At 42.2% G+C, this 20,009-nt stretch overlaps 1 protein-coding gene across 7 annotated transcripts in view; it reads left to right on the top strand.

Annotated features, from left to right (window-relative positions):
- PLCH1 (phospholipase C eta 1) overlaps positions 1-20,009 on the top strand; it is a 367,659-nt gene that overhangs the window by 332,900 nt on the left and 14,750 nt on the right. For all 7 annotated transcript variants that reach the window (XM_073674758.1, XM_073674759.1, XM_073674757.1 and 4 more), the window contains 3 exons: positions 3,724-3,821; positions 10,460-10,639; positions 12,906-13,013. In XM_073674758.1, coding sequence (XP_073530859.1) covers positions 3,724-3,821; positions 10,460-10,639; positions 12,906-13,013 — 386 coding nt within the window. The remainder of the gene's footprint in view (positions 1-3,723; positions 3,822-10,459; positions 10,640-12,905; positions 13,014-20,009) is intronic.

Here is a 20,009-nt window from a genome sequence, read left to right as displayed (position 1 = left end):
CACAAGAATCAGGTGACTGAAGAATGGGAAATCATCGCTTCCAGTCCTGTCACAGTTACAAACCCTTTAATTGTTGATCACTTTGTTGCTACCATAGCACTAGGAACCAGAATTATTCTTGTAATAAGTAACTATAGCTTTTGTGTATTATTAGGAGATCACTGTTGCCGTAAGTTTTCTTAAAGGGGTACTCCGGGGAGATCAAAAATTTTGCACTGTTTCTGCACTCATACACTATAAAAATGAAATGCCCAGTGCACTTTAATTATCTTTATAACCCTTATAATTCCATATGACAGGAGTTGCTCCTCACTGCTCCCCCGTCGGAGGCATTACATCACACACTAGTGTGCAGCTCCCCCCTGTGAGTAACAGCCAGTTTACTGATAATAGCAGGGGGCCTGGCCTGTCGCAGACTGTTCCTAGCTGCCCGCCCCATGATATCTGTCTCTATTCAGTCCAAAAACAGGGGGAGACTCCCTTCTAGTAGCAGTCATGTCAACAAGAAGATGCAAATAAACGCTTTGTTCCTCTGCTGTACAACCCATAACAGTGCATAATGTATACTGCCATGTGTCATACAAGGAGCAGTGGCTGAGCACTGCATTGGTTTATTCAGTACTGCCATGGTCTATCCCCCCTCCCCCATACTAACGTGGTAGTGTCCTGACCCCTGCAACTTTATCACTCTGGATTGTATTTGGTGTGTTTGCATCTTCTTGTTGAAATGAATGCTACTAGAAGGGAATACTCCCCCTGTTCTTGGACTAAATAGAGACAGATATCAGGGGATGGGCAGCTAGGAAGAGCCTGGAGCAGGCCAAAGCCCTGCTACTTACAGGAAATTGGCTGTTAGTCAAGGAGGGGAGCTGTGTACTGGTGTGTAATGTAATGTCCCAGATGGGAGGGGGGAGCAGTGAGGAGCAGATCCTGTCACATGGAATTACATAGGTTATAAAGATAGTTAAAGTGCACTGAGCATCTCATCTTTATAGTTTATGAGGGCAGAGACAGTGCAAAAATGTTTCATCTCCCCGGAGTACCGCTTTAAATATTGCCAAAATATTGCTTTTGTGAACATCTCTGATACTTTAAACAACGCCTGGATTCATTATTGAAGTTCTTAGCCTTTTTGTTGCTTTACTTGTAACCATTCTTTTTATTTACTTGTGAAACACCTTGAATAATTCTGTGCAGTGTTGGATTAAATTGTAATATGTCTGTGTAGTTTCTTGGTAGTAGTAGTTGTCTTCTAACCATGTGATTGGCTAAATAGCTGAAAAATAGTTGTTAGGATTTCTCTGTGCCTGAGAATCATGTGCATTTTTGCCGGGATAACATTACATTGTATTCCGGCTCTGATCTCCCCTTCATATCCATGAATTCAGTTAATGGGGTTGGCCACTACTTTTTCTTTATTGATGGCCTAGCCTTATCTGATTGCTGGTGGTGCAACACCCGGCATCCCCATTGATTATCTGTTGCGGGCAGCTGTTGGTAGTTTTCAGTTGCTCCTGGAACACAGCAGCTGTGTCATATCTATAGTGTCCGCGGCCGAGCAATGTACATCCACCTTGTATTCAAATGAATAGTGTGTGGATCTGCATTACACGACCGCGGCCACTATAGTTTTGACTAAGCAGCTGTGTTTCGGCAGCAACCGAGAACTACCAGTGCTCCCGGTAACAGTTGATCAGCTGGGATGCCGGGTGTCGCACCCCCAGCAATCAGATATTGATGGCCTCTTTTCAAAATAATTTTATAATATTGGTCCTGGAAACCTAATCATAGGGTTTAAATTGTATGCCTACACAATGGCAGTTGTTGGAATGTTTCGTTGAAGGTATACCTTGCTAAATACTTACAATGTATACCTCCAAATAAAGAACATATCAATGTGGTATGAAACAGCCTCATAGGCATATACAGTTAGAAACAGACACAAGTTTTAGCAGTTTAACATATTCAAGATATAGTTAAATGATCAATATGAGCTGAAAGTGCAGACTTTCAGCTTTAATTTCAGGGCAGTCACATCCTAATAATTGGACAGATATCTCAAATGCTTTTTAATGGGCTATTTCTATGTTGATCCATTATCAATTAAGCAGTTAAAATGTCTGAAGCTGATTACAGGTGTGGCATTTGCATTTGAAAGCTATTGCTGTGAACACACAACATGCGGTCAAAGGAACTCTCAATAGAAGAAAACAAACCATCATTATACTGAAAAAAGGAGAAATGCATCAGAGAAATAGCAGAAATGTTAGCAGTGGCCAAATCAACAGTTTGGTACATTCTGCAAAAAAAAGTGCTCTGGTTAGCTTGGCAATTCAAAAAGGCCTGGCCGCCCATGGTGGACATCAGTGGTGAACGATCGCAGAATCCTTGCCATGGTGAAGAAAAACCCCTTCACAACATCCACTCAAGAGAAGGACACACTCCAGGAAGTAAGTTTCAGTATCTAAGTCTTCCATAAAGACAAGACTTCATGAGCGCAACTACAGAGGATTCACCATAAGATGCAAACCATTAATCAGCCTTCAACATAGAAAGGCCAGATTAGATTTTGCCAAAAAAACATCTAAAGAAGCCACCCAATTCTGGAAAAACATTCTTTGGACAGATGAAACTAAGATCAACCTGTATCAAAATAATAGGAAGAATAAAGTATGGCGAAGGCTTGAAACAGCTCTTGATCCAAAGCACACAAATCCTCTGTAAAACATGGTGGAGGCAGTGTGATGGCATGGGCATGCATGGCTTCCAATGGCACTGGGTCACTAGTGTTTATTGATGATGTGACTGAAAACAGAAGCAGCCGGATGAACTCTGAAGTGAACAGGGTGATACTTTCTGCTCAGATTCCACCAAATGCAGCAAGGCTGATTGGATGGCGCTTCACAGTATAGATGGACAATGACCCAAAACATACTGCGAAAGCAACCCAAGAGTTTTTTAAAGCAAACAAGTGGAATATTCTGCAATGGCCAAGTCAGTCATCAGATCTCAACCCCATTGAGCAGCATTTCACATGCTTAAGGCAAAACTTAAGGCAGAAAAACCCACAAACAAGCACAACTAAAGTCAGCTGCAGTAAGGGCCCGTACAGCATTAAAAAGGAGTAAATCCAGCGTTTGGTGATGTCCATGGCTTCCAGACTTCAGGCAGTCATTGCCTGCAAAGGATTTGTTACAAAGTCAAGTTCAGGTCAGGAGACCCGTGGCTAAATCGTGAACCGTGGAGTGTATTCTGACTGCAAAACACAGATGTGTGAAATCTTTCTTACAAGAACTAGTCCATAGTGACAGCCTGGAGCCATGGCTGTCACTGTTATGGGGATACTGAAACTGTCATTGGGAAACAGTGGGGCTTAATACCATGGAAATTAAGTGGCTGTCACTTTTATCAAGGTGTTTTGTCTTCTATGATGGTAATCTCTGTGATCTCAATGTACTTTTTCCCGGAAGTAATTTATTGAAGTCCTCTCTATGTATCCCCAGGAAATGGATTTATCTTGATGGTTTTGAAATAATGAGAAATGTAATTTGGAAAAGATTTGTTATCTGCTGAGTTAAACATTGCCGTATCTGTGAGCACAATGTTATTTAGTGAGTGAAGAGACAGGAGTAATTAAAGCTTAATTAGGAAAGATTTAGTATTTCTTGTGATTTATCAGTTTAGATTCCTCCTCAATCATTTTTTCCAACTGTAACCTTGCAGGTTGGGCCGACGGAGGAAGACCATGAAATTATGTCGTGCTCTGTCTGATCTCGTGGTGTACACAAATTCGGTATCTGCACAGGACATAATGGATGATGGTAAGGTATTGTTTTAATATTACTTATGTTACATCTTTTTGAAAGATGTACAATGTGTAGAGCAGGGGCGGGGAACCTCAGGCCCGTGGGCCGTCTACGGCCCTTGAAGACCTTTTATCTGGCCCCCGGGCAGATTCTCGGAGACTGCAGTGCTTGGGCTGCCAGCCCATTAATTCCGTCTTGCTCTGTGAGCACTGATCACTTCTGAATGCTGAAGCGCATGCAATGAAAGATTATGGCCTGACACCAGTGCCAGCATCAGGACGTACTTTGTTGGCGGAGTTAGCGTGTGATTTGTACGGCCCCCGAAGGATGTTACAAATATTCAAATGGCGCTTGGCAGAAAAAAAGTTCCCCCATCCCTAGTGTAGAGTATCAATGCTTGGTTTGTTATAAGGTGCAGAGTTAAAGCTGCCCAAAGTTCTGGACCGGTATTACATTTAGGCTTGGATTTCAGGAAGGGAGGCCGGTCTGGTTTACTACTGTATTTAATGACCGTTTTCTCAATCAAGATTTCAAGTCCTTTAGAAATCTCACAAAAGTCTACATTTAGGGTATGTGCATGCAATATATTTTAAACTCTGATGTCAAGTTTTTCAAGCAGAAGACTATTTAGGAAACGCTGCCGTTTGTTCGTTTGTTGCTCCGGAAAGTTTTTTGTTGTTGTTGTTTTTTCAATTGTTTCCTGATTGTTTTTGCAATGGTTTTCCCATTTCTTTTGTGTCAGCTCGATATTGTAATGTGAAGTACAGACTTGGCTGTAATGGTGTTGTAATACTGATTACATTGATTACTTTGGTGAAGAAATCCACTTAGTTGTTCTTCTGTAATCTCTTTTTGAAGTTTTCTGCTATTTAGATTTCGGTGCACAGGGGCCGGACTACGTACTGGGTCTTCTCCTCCCTGTCTGTGATTACCTGGACTCTCCGGTCTTGACCAGCTTTACTTTTTTGTACTGGATTTTTGTAGATTCATGTGTTTTTTGGGAAAAAATATAAGCCCACCCTGTGCTGGCAAACTCCTCCACAAGGGTCCTATAGCATCCCTATAACCCTTCATGGAAAGACAGATGGCGTTTAAAGGGAACCTGTCACCAGAAAAAAACTTGGGGTTAATCTGCAGGTTAATAGTGGAACTATCTTGCCCGGTGCACCCGGCACTGACTGACAGCCGGCCCTAATGCAGAGCCAGCGTCAGTCAGTGCCAGGGGTGTGGTTTTAGCCGGTGACCGAGCCAGTGCCGCTGCCGGGCACAATTAAAATTAATTTTCTCCTGGCAGTGTTTGGCTATGGGTGGGCACTGGGCAGTTTAGTAACGCTATTAGCCTGCAGATTAACCCCATATCGGCAGGTTAACAGCGTTTTTTCCTGGGTACAGGTTCCCTTTTTAAGATATTTTTGACCACCTCAATTAATAAATTGGAATTCAACATTGTCTGCAAAATAGCAGTTGATTAGGATATATATACTGATGCACTGCAGGATGCAGCAGACCCCCATTATGAAAGACAGAGACTGGAGATACCATGTATAATCTGCTAAATTCCTCTAGTCCAGCAGGAGTATTACATTATCATGTGTGAGGTAGTATATTCAATTGTGGGTAGGGGGATTGTGTCATGATCACCAATGCACGTAGAAACCACCGTGTAAAATATAGATATACACATTAACATTCTAAAGCCTTTGTTATGGAGCAATCCTCTGTAATTGATACTTAGCATTCGGTATATTGGTCAACACTACTGGTACGAGCGGTACAGATGACGTTTCCATCTTTGAGATTTTGCTATATTTACTTATCCTTAATAAAATATTACATGTCAGCCTCCTGCTATTCCGTACAGTTTGTGATTTTTAGTTTAGCATTATTAGACTAGAAAGGCTACCTACGCTCGTCTTCATAGTCTTTCATGCTGAGATTGGCCGTTTCCATTTCATTATTATATTTACATTTGTGTAGATTGAGTTAAAGTCTTCTGAATTGATATAGAAGAAGCTTTGCTGTTGTTGTGGTCGGCGATTTGAGCTTTTATCATAATTGCATGTTTTGCTGACATAGATCCAAACAATGAAGCTTATCGTTTCTAATGCTTGTTTTCATTTCACTCTAGCAGTGACTGAAAAGGCTTGTGCAAAACATGTCTCTCCTACACATTTGCTGAATCCTGGGTAGACAACCACAATGTACTAACAATGAATCTTTGTAAACTTCTCCAAGTAGAATACTTGTAAGGAGAATCTGATTATATATTCTTCATATTCAGTAGCCAGCTGTGAAATCCTACCTAAGTTAGCTGGTTACCGTACCTTGATGTAGGTGTTCTGGTACTAGCTTTTTACTTCGAAAAAATTTAGTCCGTTGACCCCTTTACTAGCTGAGTAATGTAGAACTGGTAAAATGCACTATAATAAAGGATCTGCAAAAATGACGCAACCTAGAAACTGTCAACAAACTGCTATTAGAAGGAATCTGTCAGCAGACTTTGCTATGTAATCCGACAGCAGCAGGTTAATCCTTGATTGGGTTGTTTCTGTAACCCCTTATATAGCACTTTAGCTGACTCTATAGCAAATCATGTGAGTTATACGGCTATTATTTAGGTTAATAATATAGGGCACTATTGTTTGATCATGTTTATATTTTATCTCTAAATTTCTTTAATTAGGTTTGCAATGATCATGTCTAGTTATTACCGTTTTGCTATTGATTTTTTAGGCGTATACTATATTAAAGAAATTTTGTTGACCTTATATTAAATTTGCCACAGGCCATAGGCAATCCCCCTCCTGCCATAATTTCACCATCTTTTTGCAGTTACTGGGGGAATCCATTTTCTTGCTGCTAGCTTTGTATATCATAGCATAGCTAGTATTCTTGGTCACCTCGGGGTAATTTCCACCCCCTTTTTAAAATTGTTTTTATGTTTTATTGATATCAATAAAAATCTTGGTTGTTTACATATCCTGTATTTATTGTATTATATTGGATACTTGCTGCCTTATATACACTATGCTCCCTCTCTCTTTCTCTCTTTGTTACTGTTACATACTTTTTGGGTGTATGGCACAATACCCTTGCATATTACTGTTGTGGTGCCAGTTTTCTGTTTATAACCCGCCCACTCCACAGCTTTCTGTGTATATTGTATAGTGACAGGGAGCTGCCAGTTAATGCTGGAAATGTGGTTGGACTACCCTGCACGTGCCAACTTGTCCTGTAATGCTAATCTCTTGCTGATAAATCATTGGTTGTATTGAAACAGCAAAACACAGCCCAGTAAATGACACATCACTGGAATCCAGGTGTCTTCCACTACATCATGGTGCTCTCAAGATAACATTGCAAAAACCTGCTGATAGATCCTTTAACAGATGCCTGTACATTTTGTAAATGTCTTGTGGATCTAATTCATTTTTTGGGCTAAACACCATTTGTGCCATTAAATGCTTTAACACCTTATTTAATAAAGGGGTGGTACAAAACACAAATTGATTTTCATTCTAAATGCCTATCTATTTACTACTTCTTTTTTGATGACTCTTCGTTTGAGAATCCCAGTGGATGCTGGGATACTCAAACGAAGCGTTATCAGGGGGCAGAGGTCACTACTGCCGCCTCTGCCTCCTCCCTGAAATGAAGAGTCATCAGTGACTTCCTTTTCGGGGGCTGGGCTAGTCCCTGCTCTACTAGATTCTTGTCACTGTGGGATGTGCACAATGACAGTGCGCTCTTTCTCTGGCTCTGATCAGAATTGACGAGCTGGCAGCAGAGCGCACCGTCAGTGCGCATTGTAAGAGGATTACCTGGCATGTAGAGACCAGTGCCGCCCCTGCTAATGACACAAATGTATGACCTGTAGTTACACATACAGTACTGACCAAAAGTTTGGACACACCTTCTCATTTAAAGATTTTTCTGTATTTTCATGACTTTGAAAATTGTACATTCACACTGAAGGCATCAAAACTATGAATTAACACATGTGGAATTATATACTTAACAAAAAAGTGTGAAACAACTGAAAATATGTCTTATATTCTAGGTTCTTCAAAGTAGCCACCTTTTGCTTTGATGACTGCTTTGCACACTCTTGGCATTCTCTTGATGAGCTTCAAGAGGTAGACACCGGAAATGGTTTTCACTTCACAGGTGTGCCCTGTCAGGTTTAATAAGTGGGATTTCTTGCCTTATAAATGGGGTTGGGAGCATCAGTTGTGTTGTGCAGAGGTCAGGTGGATACACAGCTGATAGTCCTTCTAAACAGACTGTTAGAATTTGTATTATGGCAAGAAAAAAGCAGCTAAGTAAAGAAAAACGAGTGGCCATCATTACATTAAGAAATGAAGGTCAGTCAGTCCAAAAAATTGGGCAAACTTTGAAAGTGTCCCCAAGTGCAGTTGCAAAAACCATCAAGTGCTACAAAGAAACTGGCTCACATGAGGACCGCCCCAGGAAAGGAAGACCAAGAGTCACCTCTGCTTCTGAGGATAAGTTTATCCGAGTCACCAGCCTCAGAAATCGCAGGTTAACAGCAGCTCAGATTAGAGACCAGGTCAATGCCATGCAGAGTTCTAGCAGCAGACACATCTCTACAACAACTGTTAAGAGGAGACTTTGTGCAGCAGGCCTTCATGGTAAAATAGCTGCTAGTAAACCACTGCTAAGGACAGGCAACAAGCAGAAGAGACTTGTTTGGGCTAAAGAACACAAGGAATGGACATTAGACCAGTGGAAATCTGTGCTTTGGTCTGATGAGTCCAAATTTAAGATCTTTGGTTCCAACCACCGTGTCTTTGTGCGACGCAGAAAAGGTGAATGGATGGACTCTACATGCCTGGTTCCCACCGTGAAGCATGGAGGAGGAGGTGTGATGGTGTGGGAGTGCTTTGCTGGTGACACTGTTGGGGATTTATTCAAAATTGAAGGCATACTGAACCAGCATGGCTACCACAGCATCTTGCAGCGGCATGCTATTCCATCCGGTTTGCGTTTAGTTGGACCATCATTTATTTTTCAACAGGACAATGACCCCAAACACACACCTCCAGGCTGTGTAAGGGCTATTTGACAAAGAAGGAGAGTGATGGGGTGCTACACCAGATGACCTGGCCTCCACAGTCACAAGACCTGAACCCAATCGAGATGGTTTTAGGTGAGCTGGACCACAGAGTGAAGGCAAAAGGGCCAACAAGTGCTAAGCATCTCTGGGAACTCCTTCAAGATTGTTGGAAGACCATTTCCAGTGACTACCTCTTGAAGCTCATCAAGAGAATGCCAAGAGTGTGCAAAGCAGTCATCAAAGCAAAAGGTGGCTACTTTGAAGAACCTAGAATGAGACATATTTTCAGTTGTTTCACACTTTTTTGTTAAGTATATAATTCCACATGTGTTAATTCATAGTTTTGATGCCTTCAGTGTGAATGTACAATTTTCATAGTCATGAAAATGCAGAAAAATCTTTAAATGAGAAGGTGTGTCCAAACTTTTGGTCTGTACTGTACATATCTTCTAAAGGTAAGGCCAAGAACTGCAGTGGCCAGGTGTAACTGTGATTTTCAAATTGCCTATTAAATCATTATTTGATTTTTCAGGGGGAACATCTGTCTCACCTGTAAAATCATGTGGCCAACAATCTCTTAAAAAATTCTGTGGGTGAAACGAAACACCTGTTCCTCCTCAAAATCAAATAATTATTCAATAGCCAGTTTAAAAACCACATTAGGACATGACCGCGTCACTTCTCAGTCGTGACCTGAACGCCATGTCTAGCCTTAACTTAAAGAGTAACCGTCATTTTAAAATTCTCAATTCTGAGGTAAAATCTGTATTCAGTGAAGACTTTCCCATTACGGAGACAGCAGATGAGCGCTGCTACTGATGAGGTTCTCCATAGGAAGGGGCGGAGCTCTGTCTCTAGCTCCTCCCTCCTCCTATCTACATAGAATTGTATCAGGAGATGGCAGTGGCTACTATCTCAGTAATGGGAAAGTCTGTCTTCACTGAATACAGATTTTTACCTCAGAATTGAGAACGAAAGATCAGTCTTGGGGGAGAACGAAGCAGATTTCTCTGATAAGAAATATTACAAAGTTTCTTATTTTCATGTGTATTATTGATTTATGAAATAAAAATTAAAATGACGGTTCCTCTTTAAGCCTTTCCCTTTACATGAAAACAATAACATTTTGAAGAGACAATAGAATATGACTCTTGATGCTACTGGCATGTAATCAGAATCTGCTATTATGTTATTCATTTACTTGCTTTTCATTATAATGAGTATAGATCCATAATAAAGCCTACCATCATTGAAATTCACAGTGGGTTACCCATACAGAAATGTTTGCCTCTGCCTCTCATCCTGGAATATTATGACTCCTCGACACCTACTGTTTCCATAGGAATTTGCCATAATACCCCATGCCGGCGTGCAGCCCCCCGCTCCCCGCTATATCTATTTAGAGTCTACCCATGCACGCTGCTATTGTAGTATGTTTTCTGACTCGGGAGATTTGATTGCTTTCTTTCTTACAGTTTAATAAATATGTTCTTTAAAGAAAAGAAAAATGAAAAGCTTCTCTCTCCAATACTGAAAATACCTGATTTTGTCATTTGTTTTTATTTTTTTTTTGCAGGATCCACAGGAAATGTTCTGTCTTTCAGCGAGACAAGGGCTCATCAAGTCGTTCAGCAGAAGTCAGAACAGTTCATGCTGTACAACCAGAAACAGCTTACCAGAATATATCCATCAGCTTACAGGATAGACTCCAGTAACTTTAACCCTGTTCCCTACTGGAATGCTGGAATACAGTTGGGTATGTATAATATACGTAGAATAATTAGCCTTTTTATGCCTTTATTTCTTATTCTTTGCTCCTGTTTTTTGTTTTTTTTTAGTCTAGTTGAACGGATAAGATGCAATTGATGTTCCTCTGGTAGTGGGGAGGTACTGCTACTCACTAAAGACCTAATAATGCTCATTGGGAATGAAAGAATGCAAATTTGAAGTCTGTAAGGTGTTTTTTAGTTTATGGCTGGTGTCAGAAATGTATTTAGGTCTTACTACTCCATAAGTATTTAAACTTCACTATTAACAGTCATTATGTTATGTTGGTGCAATTGTGAATGGAAATGAGTTTCTTCACATGCATGTTGTACATTTCTTTACATGTACTACTGTCATGGTGCCACTTGTGCTTGTAATTTAAGGCTTGGGTCTCCGTGACATGGCAGATTTTGTTTTGGTTGAGGATACATGCCCATAACTGGGGCGTTGCCAATTTTCATACTGCAGAGGGTCCATTGAGTTAGAATTATACTGTATAAACCTCAATTCATTGATGTACAGTAGACCATGCGATTGCTATGGGGCCATGAGCAGCTAAGGCCCGTACCAAATGACCTCACCTTCTGCCTGGCACACACCCACTGCTTTCAACATTTGCCGTATACAATGTGGCTCTCTGTCAGTGGTTGCCTGGAAGCTCTGAAAATGGCCTTCACCCTTTAACCCCTGAATGGGAATCTTGACTTGTATAGGGATCCTTGGGTAGGGGCCACAGAGTTAGCTGCTGGCTGGTGATGCAGGAGTCGTCAGGTAGGCGGGTCAGAACAAAGAGGGCAGAGAACGTACAAGATCAGAAGACACAAGAATAGTCCGTGAACAGGTCAAGCTCAAAACATTAAGCAAATACACAAGAAAGAAGCGGAGAACAAGGCTATATCCATCAGCTTCCAGCAATATATATCAGAAGCTTGAGTAGGGTGTGGTGCTCTCCAATTGGCCAGAAGGAGGGAGCTGGTTACTCCAGCTGTACAGCGTACATACAACCATACTGCCAGAATGGACGGTTCTACCGGTCCTAATCTTAGTGGCTGGCTGTGATGCACCGCCCAGAGCTTCTGGTTACGTTTCTTCTATGAGGGTATGTGCACACTGTCCGGAGCCGCCTACTACCCTGACACAGCGGAATAGCCGGCTGCAGCTTCTGTTCATTTTATGCAAATGAGCGGCACCATTTATTTTTTTTTCACATGTGGACTTTCCTCATAGAGGTTAAGTTTATGGGGAAAGCCCGCATGGGGACCCGCTGGAGAAATTGACATGTTGCGGTCTGGAAAGACACGCCACATATCAGTTTCCGAGGGTGAGCATAGTGGACATGGGATCCACTATGCTGTAACATCTGGACGCTGCGGGTTTGATTCTGCATAAGCACGCAACGGCTCCTGACCGTGGGAACATACCCTAAGCAGCCCATCCGCATAATGAATCTGTCAGCGCCCGAGACAGAAGCAGATGTAGTAGGAGCAGGCCCCAGAAGAAATGTGACACCGTATATCTATAACAGAATTCGGAAAGGTTTTACACAGCAGACACCCGCTGGTAACTGCTGTAATTTGGAGCTACCTTTGATTGCTGATGTTTAACCCCTAAGATGCCAGGGTGAACACCTCCATTGAGTTCTCCTGACGTAATGGCATTCATGAGAGGGATAGGGCTCTGTTTGGACCTGTGTTATAGGGCCCCCAGATTTCTATGTACACCCCTGCCTCAGTACTACAAGAACCTGGATGTCCATAATCTTTGAACTTACGGTATATCACCTTGCTGTTTACAACTTACTGAGTAACACAGAATTAATGCCGCATTTGATGAAAACTCATCCCTGCCACTCTTCCCACCGCTTCACCTCTGAATTCCATTTGACTGAATAGTGTCACAAGTCCGTAGAGTTCACTCCGGGATCCTATATTTCAGTGTTTTCTCCTTGTATCAGCAAGTTTCTAGGAGTGTTAAGTTCTTGGCATCATATTGCAGACACTCTTTATGAATACCGTCATGATGCTTTGGCAGGAGCTCCAATTTCCCCTTCATAGGATGTGCAGTGGTTACGACATTGCTGTATATATAATGGATGGACCTGACATATACACGGTTGACTTGCATCAGATAATGTAGCATTTTCCTAGCATCTAGTATTCAATGTCTGAAGTCTCAAACATAAAATAAAGATCACACGATGTAGCTGTGCTAAGCGCTTTGGTTACTGTCCCTCTTCTCTTTCTCTGTGTTCACAGTGGCGCTGAACTATCAGACAGAAGGACGCATGATGGAATTAAATCGTGCAAAATTCAAGGTGAATGGCAATTGTGGATATGTCCTCAAACCCCAGCAGATGTATAAAGGTACGTCACTGCTTTTAACTGGTCGATCCAGGAGGAAAATCCACGCAAAGCACCTGTTCCTGTTATTTCTATTGTATTTAATAGAAAACAAAAGAACAGGAGGCACAGCTGTGTGTATGAGGGGTGCTACAAGGAACCTGTGAAATATATATAGCTTGAGCAGAGAGGAAAGCCACAGGTAAAGATAACCGAGCACACCCAGAGTTATTGAGAAAATATGGAATACATTTTTATGAAACAATAATTCACTAGAGCAACAAAAGCACACAAACAGTGATTGAAAACATTTGAGATGACTCGCCCCCAGAGCCGTGGGGTACTCGGCAGCCGGGCCTATGGATGCTGGTGGGGGATATCACGGCTGGCCCGGTCCGTGGCCCAGGGCGGTCAACAAAAAGGGGAATATTTATAGGGGATTGGTAAAGTTCGTGAGGCCACCTGTGGAATGCGGCTAAAGGGAGCCGCCGCTGTGGAGCAGTCCTCTGGAGCTGATGTTACTGCAGCAGGGATGGTGTGTCTCTCCACAGGAAGAGCTAGCTTCAGGGCAATGTAGGTGTTGTTGGTTGCGCTGGGCGTTGTATTGCAGGGGGAAGGTGGCGCAGCTGAAATAATGGACGGAGGCAGTGCGGTGCAGTCATCCGAGTCTTTACTCACAGTTGTTAATTTCCTCAGGTTGCACTGTCCAGCTTACAGCCTCCCACGTCGCGCTGCGTTCACCAGAACGGGGGTTCAGCTCTTCCTCAGGTAATTTAGGAGCACCTGATGGAACCCCGCTTTCTTGTGTTCCTCTCTAGACCGTCTTCACGCTGGGTCTTCTCCCTCCTGCCCTGCGCTTCCCCACTCTCAGTCCCGCTCGGGTGCTCTGAAGTCCCTCCTGTCTCACTGGAGTTCCCGGATCTGCTTGACCCTCACGGTGATTAGAATGAGGCTTTGGCAACTGAGCTATAAAAGCCAGAAGCCTCCGGTTTTTCCAGCCTAGACCTGGAGTAACACGGCTGGTCCAGGGGCCGGTCCCCTTCTTGCGGCCTACGATTCCTCTGTCTTCTGACAAATTCGGGGCGTACGGGTGCCGTCCTGCACTCGCCGTACCCCCTGAGATCCCTTTAACACTAGAACTACTGATGGAGTCATTTTGACTCCTTTCGTTTCTCTTCTGTGACTACATTTTTCAGAATTCCGGCTTGAAACTCGGTGACTTTTCCTCAAATATGATGTGAAAAAAGATTTTGTGAGAATAAATAATTTTGGTGAAAAATTTGCGCGTTTTTTTCAAAATTTACCAAGAACTACTGAAGGGAGTCATTTTGACTCCCTACTATATTTTGAGGTCCTTTTGTCACTAAATGTTGCTATAAAGTTTTGTGCATAATTTTTTCAGTCTGTCTTATTTACCCTGATGTTCATATAGATGTAGTTCAATTTACATGTCAACTTTTCACATTTTCCTTGTGTTTTACCTGCTTGTATTACTGTGTAATGCTGAACAAACTCTATCTGATGAGGAGCTAGATGCATTCATTGCGATATTCTATGCTCGTGGAATATCTGGCACGAACCGTCACTCGATTAGCAGTATTTGGTGTAATGACTGGGGAATACCGTTTTGCAAAGCGACAATGTCTAGGGACCGCTTTGTTGAAATTATGAGGTTTCTCAGATTTGATGAGAAATCTACTCGATCGGAGAGACTGCAAACGGACAAGTTTGCTCTATTTTCTACTGTGTGGGACAGGTTTATTGAAAATTGTATTGCGTGTTACAAACCTGGCCCATACATAATGGTGGATGAGCAACTTTTCCCAAGCAAAACTAGATGTCCATTCACGCAGTACATGCCTTCCAAACCAGATAAATATGGCCACAAATATTGGCTAGCTGTTGATAAGAGGAGCAAATATCTGGCAAATGGCTTCCCTTATCTAGGCAAAGATGACACACGCCGTGCTGAGGACCGTTTAGCTGACCATGTGGTAATGAAGTTATTGGACCCGTTTTTGAAAAAAGGTCGCAATGTTACAACCGATAATTATTTTACTTCAGTAAAATTAGCTAAACAGCTAAAAAGCAAAGGAACAACCATCGTGGGAACACTGAACAAGATAAGGCGAGAAGTGCCTAAAGAAATACAATCCATGAAAGAGGAATTGTACAACACTAAAGTGTTTAGAAATGAAGACAATTTTACACTTACAGTATATCAAGGAAAGCCCAACAAAAATGTTGTCATTTTGAGTTCCGTCCATCCAGATGTTGTTGTTGCGTCTGATTCCGCTAAAAAAACTCCAGAAACGGTAAAGTTTTACAATGAAACAAAATATGGAGTAGATGTAGTGGATCAGATGGCACGAAAATATACCACACGAACATGCACAAGGAGATGGCCTGTTCATGCATTTGAAAATGCCTTAGACTTTGCGGGTATAAATGCATGGATAATATTCAAGGAGATTACCCACCAAAAAATGTCACGCAAGGCATTTTTGCAAACGCTTGTGAGAGAGTTGAGTGGTCCTTATGTCACAGATAGGGAAAAGGGTTCCACGTCCCAAGTTTCTACATGCTCAGAAGTGATGGTTCAAACAAAATTTTGCCAGATCAAAGAAAAGTGCAAGAAAAATAGATCTGTCGGAAATTGTAAGACTTGTGGTAAGTCTTTGTGTGGGCAATGTACTGCCATAAATCAAAGGCAATGCCTAAAATGCGAAACACCAAATGTTTAGAAGGTGAATTCTGCGCCATATTTTCATTTTTAAGCTCCTCCACCTACATTTTCTCTGCTTTTTGTTCTTCAGTTGTTGTTTATATGTGTGCACTTGAATAAAAAAAAATGTTTGAAAAACGTCTATTATAATTATTGTTATTTTCTGTAGAAAAATAAGAAAAGCAGAAAAAAAACAATCAAAAGCATTACTGTTGGATCTCACAATAATAATACATTACAAAAAATATAATTATTAATAAATAACCACAAATGAAACTCTAAAAATAAACGAAAACAAGCAAGGAGTCAAAATGACTCCTTTCAGTAGTTCTAGGCGGGGTCACGAGTCCAGTAGTCCTAGTGTTAACAGAACGGAGCCTTCCTCCTCTGCTCCCCTCCTGGGCCTCTAGCACTAGACCCCACTTGTGGAGCAGAGCTCCTAGAGAGACTCTGCTCCCTGACTGACTGTCCTCACTCACTGATCTACTGAACTGAACTGCCACCCTAAGATGGCTTCCCTTTTTATACCTCCTTCTATGGTGCTCCCCTAAACTGCTTCCTCCACCCACACCCACTACTGGTTCCCCCTACCTTTGGGTTCCCCCCACTCCAGCCAGGGACAGAGCTCAGCACTGCGCATGCATCTTGCCCTTCCAGCCGGCCTGGAGTAGTGTAGTGTTGAATGTGAGTGTTGGGGTTCCGGGCAGCACTCCCTCCTTACCTGAGAGAAGGAGACACCACACCTCTGGGTGAGGTGCAGTACCTCTGTGGCGATTGAACCCTCAGGGGCGCCACAAAAACATACACTTATATGCAAGCGTAGAATCATCCCAAGCTTGTATCAGCAGGATAGAAAACACCAAGAAATAGACAATAGTATCAAGTGCAATATAGATTAAAGGGTAATGATGACCCCAAGGATAGCAATAAACAGCAGAATGTGCAGGTGACTGACAATATAATGCATATGGAAATCGTACTCAAAGCTTAAAGCACAAATAGAAAATGATGCACAAACAATGATGTACAATCATAATAGAAGGGTCAGCAAAAACTACCTGTTGAGGTCGCCCAATGCGTGTTGCTGCCCACTGGCAGCTTCGTCAGGGGTAATCCACAAGTGTGGCATGTTGTCCATTTATAGGCGGGTTGGAAGGGGAAGCCAGCTGTAAAACGTCAGTCATTAGGCAAGTCGACTTTATCATGTGGAACCACAAGTGCATGCAAATAACGTCATGAAAATGGCAGTAAGTGCATGCATTCTACAATGGGGCAGCATGCATCTCACAGCAGGGTGGTCGTGAGACGCAGGGCAGTATCTGACGTCCTTTGATAGTATCCACCAATCGCTCTGTGCATCACCAACCCACGTTACTTCCAGCCGGAAGTGATGTCTTTTGCGTTCCACCGCTATCTTTTGGTGGAGCGCATACAGCACTGGACCGGATATGACATTTATCGTACAGCATGTGGACATCCAGCCAATAGGAGTGGCCTGCGTCTTACGACCACCCTGCTGTGAGACGCATGCTGCCCCATTGTAGAATGCATGCACTTACTGCCACTTTCATGACGTTATTTGCATGCACTTGTGGTTCCACATGACAAAGTCGACTCGCCTAATGACTGACGTTTTACAGCTGGCTTCCCCTTCCAACCCGCCTATAAGGCTATGTGCCCACGATGCAGAAATGAAGCAGAAAATTTCTGCAGCATTTCTGCATCTCCCTGGCAGAAAAAACGCATGCAGATTGTACATGCAGATTGTACATGCAGATTGTACATGCGTTTTTCCTGCAGAATACATGCGGATCCACATGCGGATTCACATGTGTTTCCGCATGCAGATTGACAAGCGCTTTCCAGGCGATAGCATCACTTGGAAAGTGCTTGACAACTAGGTCACACTATATAAATCCATGCAAACAGCATGGATTTATACAGTGTGAACCGTAAAAATTAAAACAAATAAAGCTATACTCATCCCCGATGTCCCGGCTTGTGCTGCAGCGCTCGTTCCTGTCTGGTTCCTGCCTGCCGGCATATCGCGAGACAAAGCGGTGAAGGGCCTGCGGTCATCGTCAAGCGATGCCGGCATTCAGAGAGAAGACGCCGGACAGGTGAATATAACTTTATTTGTTATTTTATTCTTTTTTTACAGGTACAATGGTACCCAGGTCTGGAGGAGAGTCTCCTCTCCTCCAGAACTGGGTACCATCCGCACATAGAAACGCATAGAAGCCGCTTGTAGAAATGTACAGTCGCGGTTTCTATGCGTTTCAATGCAAGTCAATGGCGGGAGTTCCGCTGCGCTACCGCAAAATTAAATGACATGTTGCGGATTTTTGTACGCAGCATAAACGCTGCAGAAAAATCCGCAGCGTGTGCATAGAACATGCAGAATCCCCTTGGGGACCATGGGGTGCGGGATACCTAGCGTTTCACAAGCGTTTATGCTGCGGAAATTCCGCAGCATAAACGCTTGAAAAACGCTACGTGGGCACCCAGCCTAAATGGACAACATGCCACACTTGTGGATTACCCCTGACGAAGCTGCCAGTAGGCAGCACCACGCGTTGGGCGACCTCAACAGGTAATTTTTGCTGACCCTTCTATTATGATTGTACATCATTGTTTGTGCTTCATTTTCTATTTGTGCTTTAAGCTTTGAGTACGATTTCCATATGCATTATATTGTCAGTCACCTGCACATTCGGCTGTTTATTGCTATCCTTGGGGTCAGCATCACCCTTTAATCTATATTGCATTTGATACTATTGTCTATTTCTTGGTGTTTTCTATCCTGCTGATACATGCGTGGGATGATTCTACGCTTGCATATAAGTGTATGTTTTAAATGTTTTTAATCACTTTTTGTGTGCTTTTGTTGCTCTAGTGAATTATTGTTTAATAAAATGTATTCCATACTTTCTCAATAACTCTGGGTGTGCTCGGTTTTCTTTACCTGTGGCTTTCCTCTCTGCTCATGCTATTGTATTTAATAGGGCTGACCTGTGAATCACATGGTGCTGAAACACGGCACCTGACAGCATGAGATGACAGCGTGTCGCCACCAATGCTGGCTGCACAGATAATTCGATTTACTGGCAGAATGAATGCCAAATGTCAATTATGATGCTTTTTACATGCCACTTATTACAGTTAGCTGTATGTTTAGAGCTGCATTTAACTAATAAAAGAAAAAATGATCTGGTACGGATATATATGATGGCCTCATATTGAGGAAAGGTGACTGAAATAAAACCATAACCGGTGCCATTTGTTATTCTATGTAATTATTGACGGCATTGACGCGTAATCTTTTTTTGGGCAGTCTTAAAATAATATTAAAAATAATATTGAGTAGATTATAGTAGATCTATATATCATTGTGTATTTTATTCTTTGGAATTATTAGTGTAGAAATCATGCCTGCGTTTCAGCAATTCATCAGAAAATGCACCTGAAAACTAGGTAATAAATTGTGAGCCTTATGTATGTTCATATAGAGGAGGAGATGAGCTTTTTTATTACTTATTAATTATATATTATATAATTAAATATATATCTTCCTCTTGCTCTCTAATATAGAGCTTATCGGTCATTAAATTTTCATAATATAAAGATGATTGCTCATCTTAAGGCCCCCGTACACATTGGATGAAAGCTGGGCAAGCTCACTGATTTTGTTAGTACCTGCCAAACATCTTCTGTTAAATGAGGGGCATCCCTACCCTCCCCCAAAAGATGAAGGCATTGAGAGAAGGCTCTGGCTGTTGGAATATCAGTGCCTGATCCTTTCATTTTCTGGAGAGATGAGACACCTCTGGCAGCGTCTTTCTCCTATCTCCCCATTAAAAACATAAGAACGTTCAAGTGAACGCTTACATGTATGAAGAAATAAGAAGCAATAATTGTCTGCTGAATTAATGTTTGGCCTACAGTGATTTCGCGTATAGGGCCAGCTTTACACTAAGTGCTCTCAGCTCAAGCTAAAAAGTAGTAAGAACTGTTAGCCTATTCTATATAAAGGCTGATTGACAAGTTTGGAAATGGAAAAATGTCATGATGTTGTGAAGATTCACATTTACAGAAGCTTTGTACAAGTAGCTGCTGGAAGAAACTCTCAGTGGACATGCCTGTGGATTTATGAGTGTCAGGTTTACGTGCCTTTGTCTTCAGGAGTCTTGACATATTCCCAGATGGCAGAAAATTCCATCTGGCTCTGAGAGATACAACCATAAGGAGGAGTTTCCATCTTCAAAGATGTACAGCTAAGAATACAGTTACCATAG

This window comes from Phyllobates terribilis, unplaced genomic scaffold, assembly GCF_046119375.1.
Source record: "Phyllobates terribilis strain yellow unplaced genomic scaffold, ASM4611937v1 Scaffold_3__8_contigs__length_932513732, whole genome shotgun sequence".
Lineage (NCBI taxonomy): Eukaryota > Metazoa > Chordata > Amphibia > Anura > Dendrobatidae > Phyllobates > Phyllobates terribilis.
Note: the sequence above shows the minus strand (reverse complement) of the source record. Positions and strands in the feature narration are given on the sequence as shown.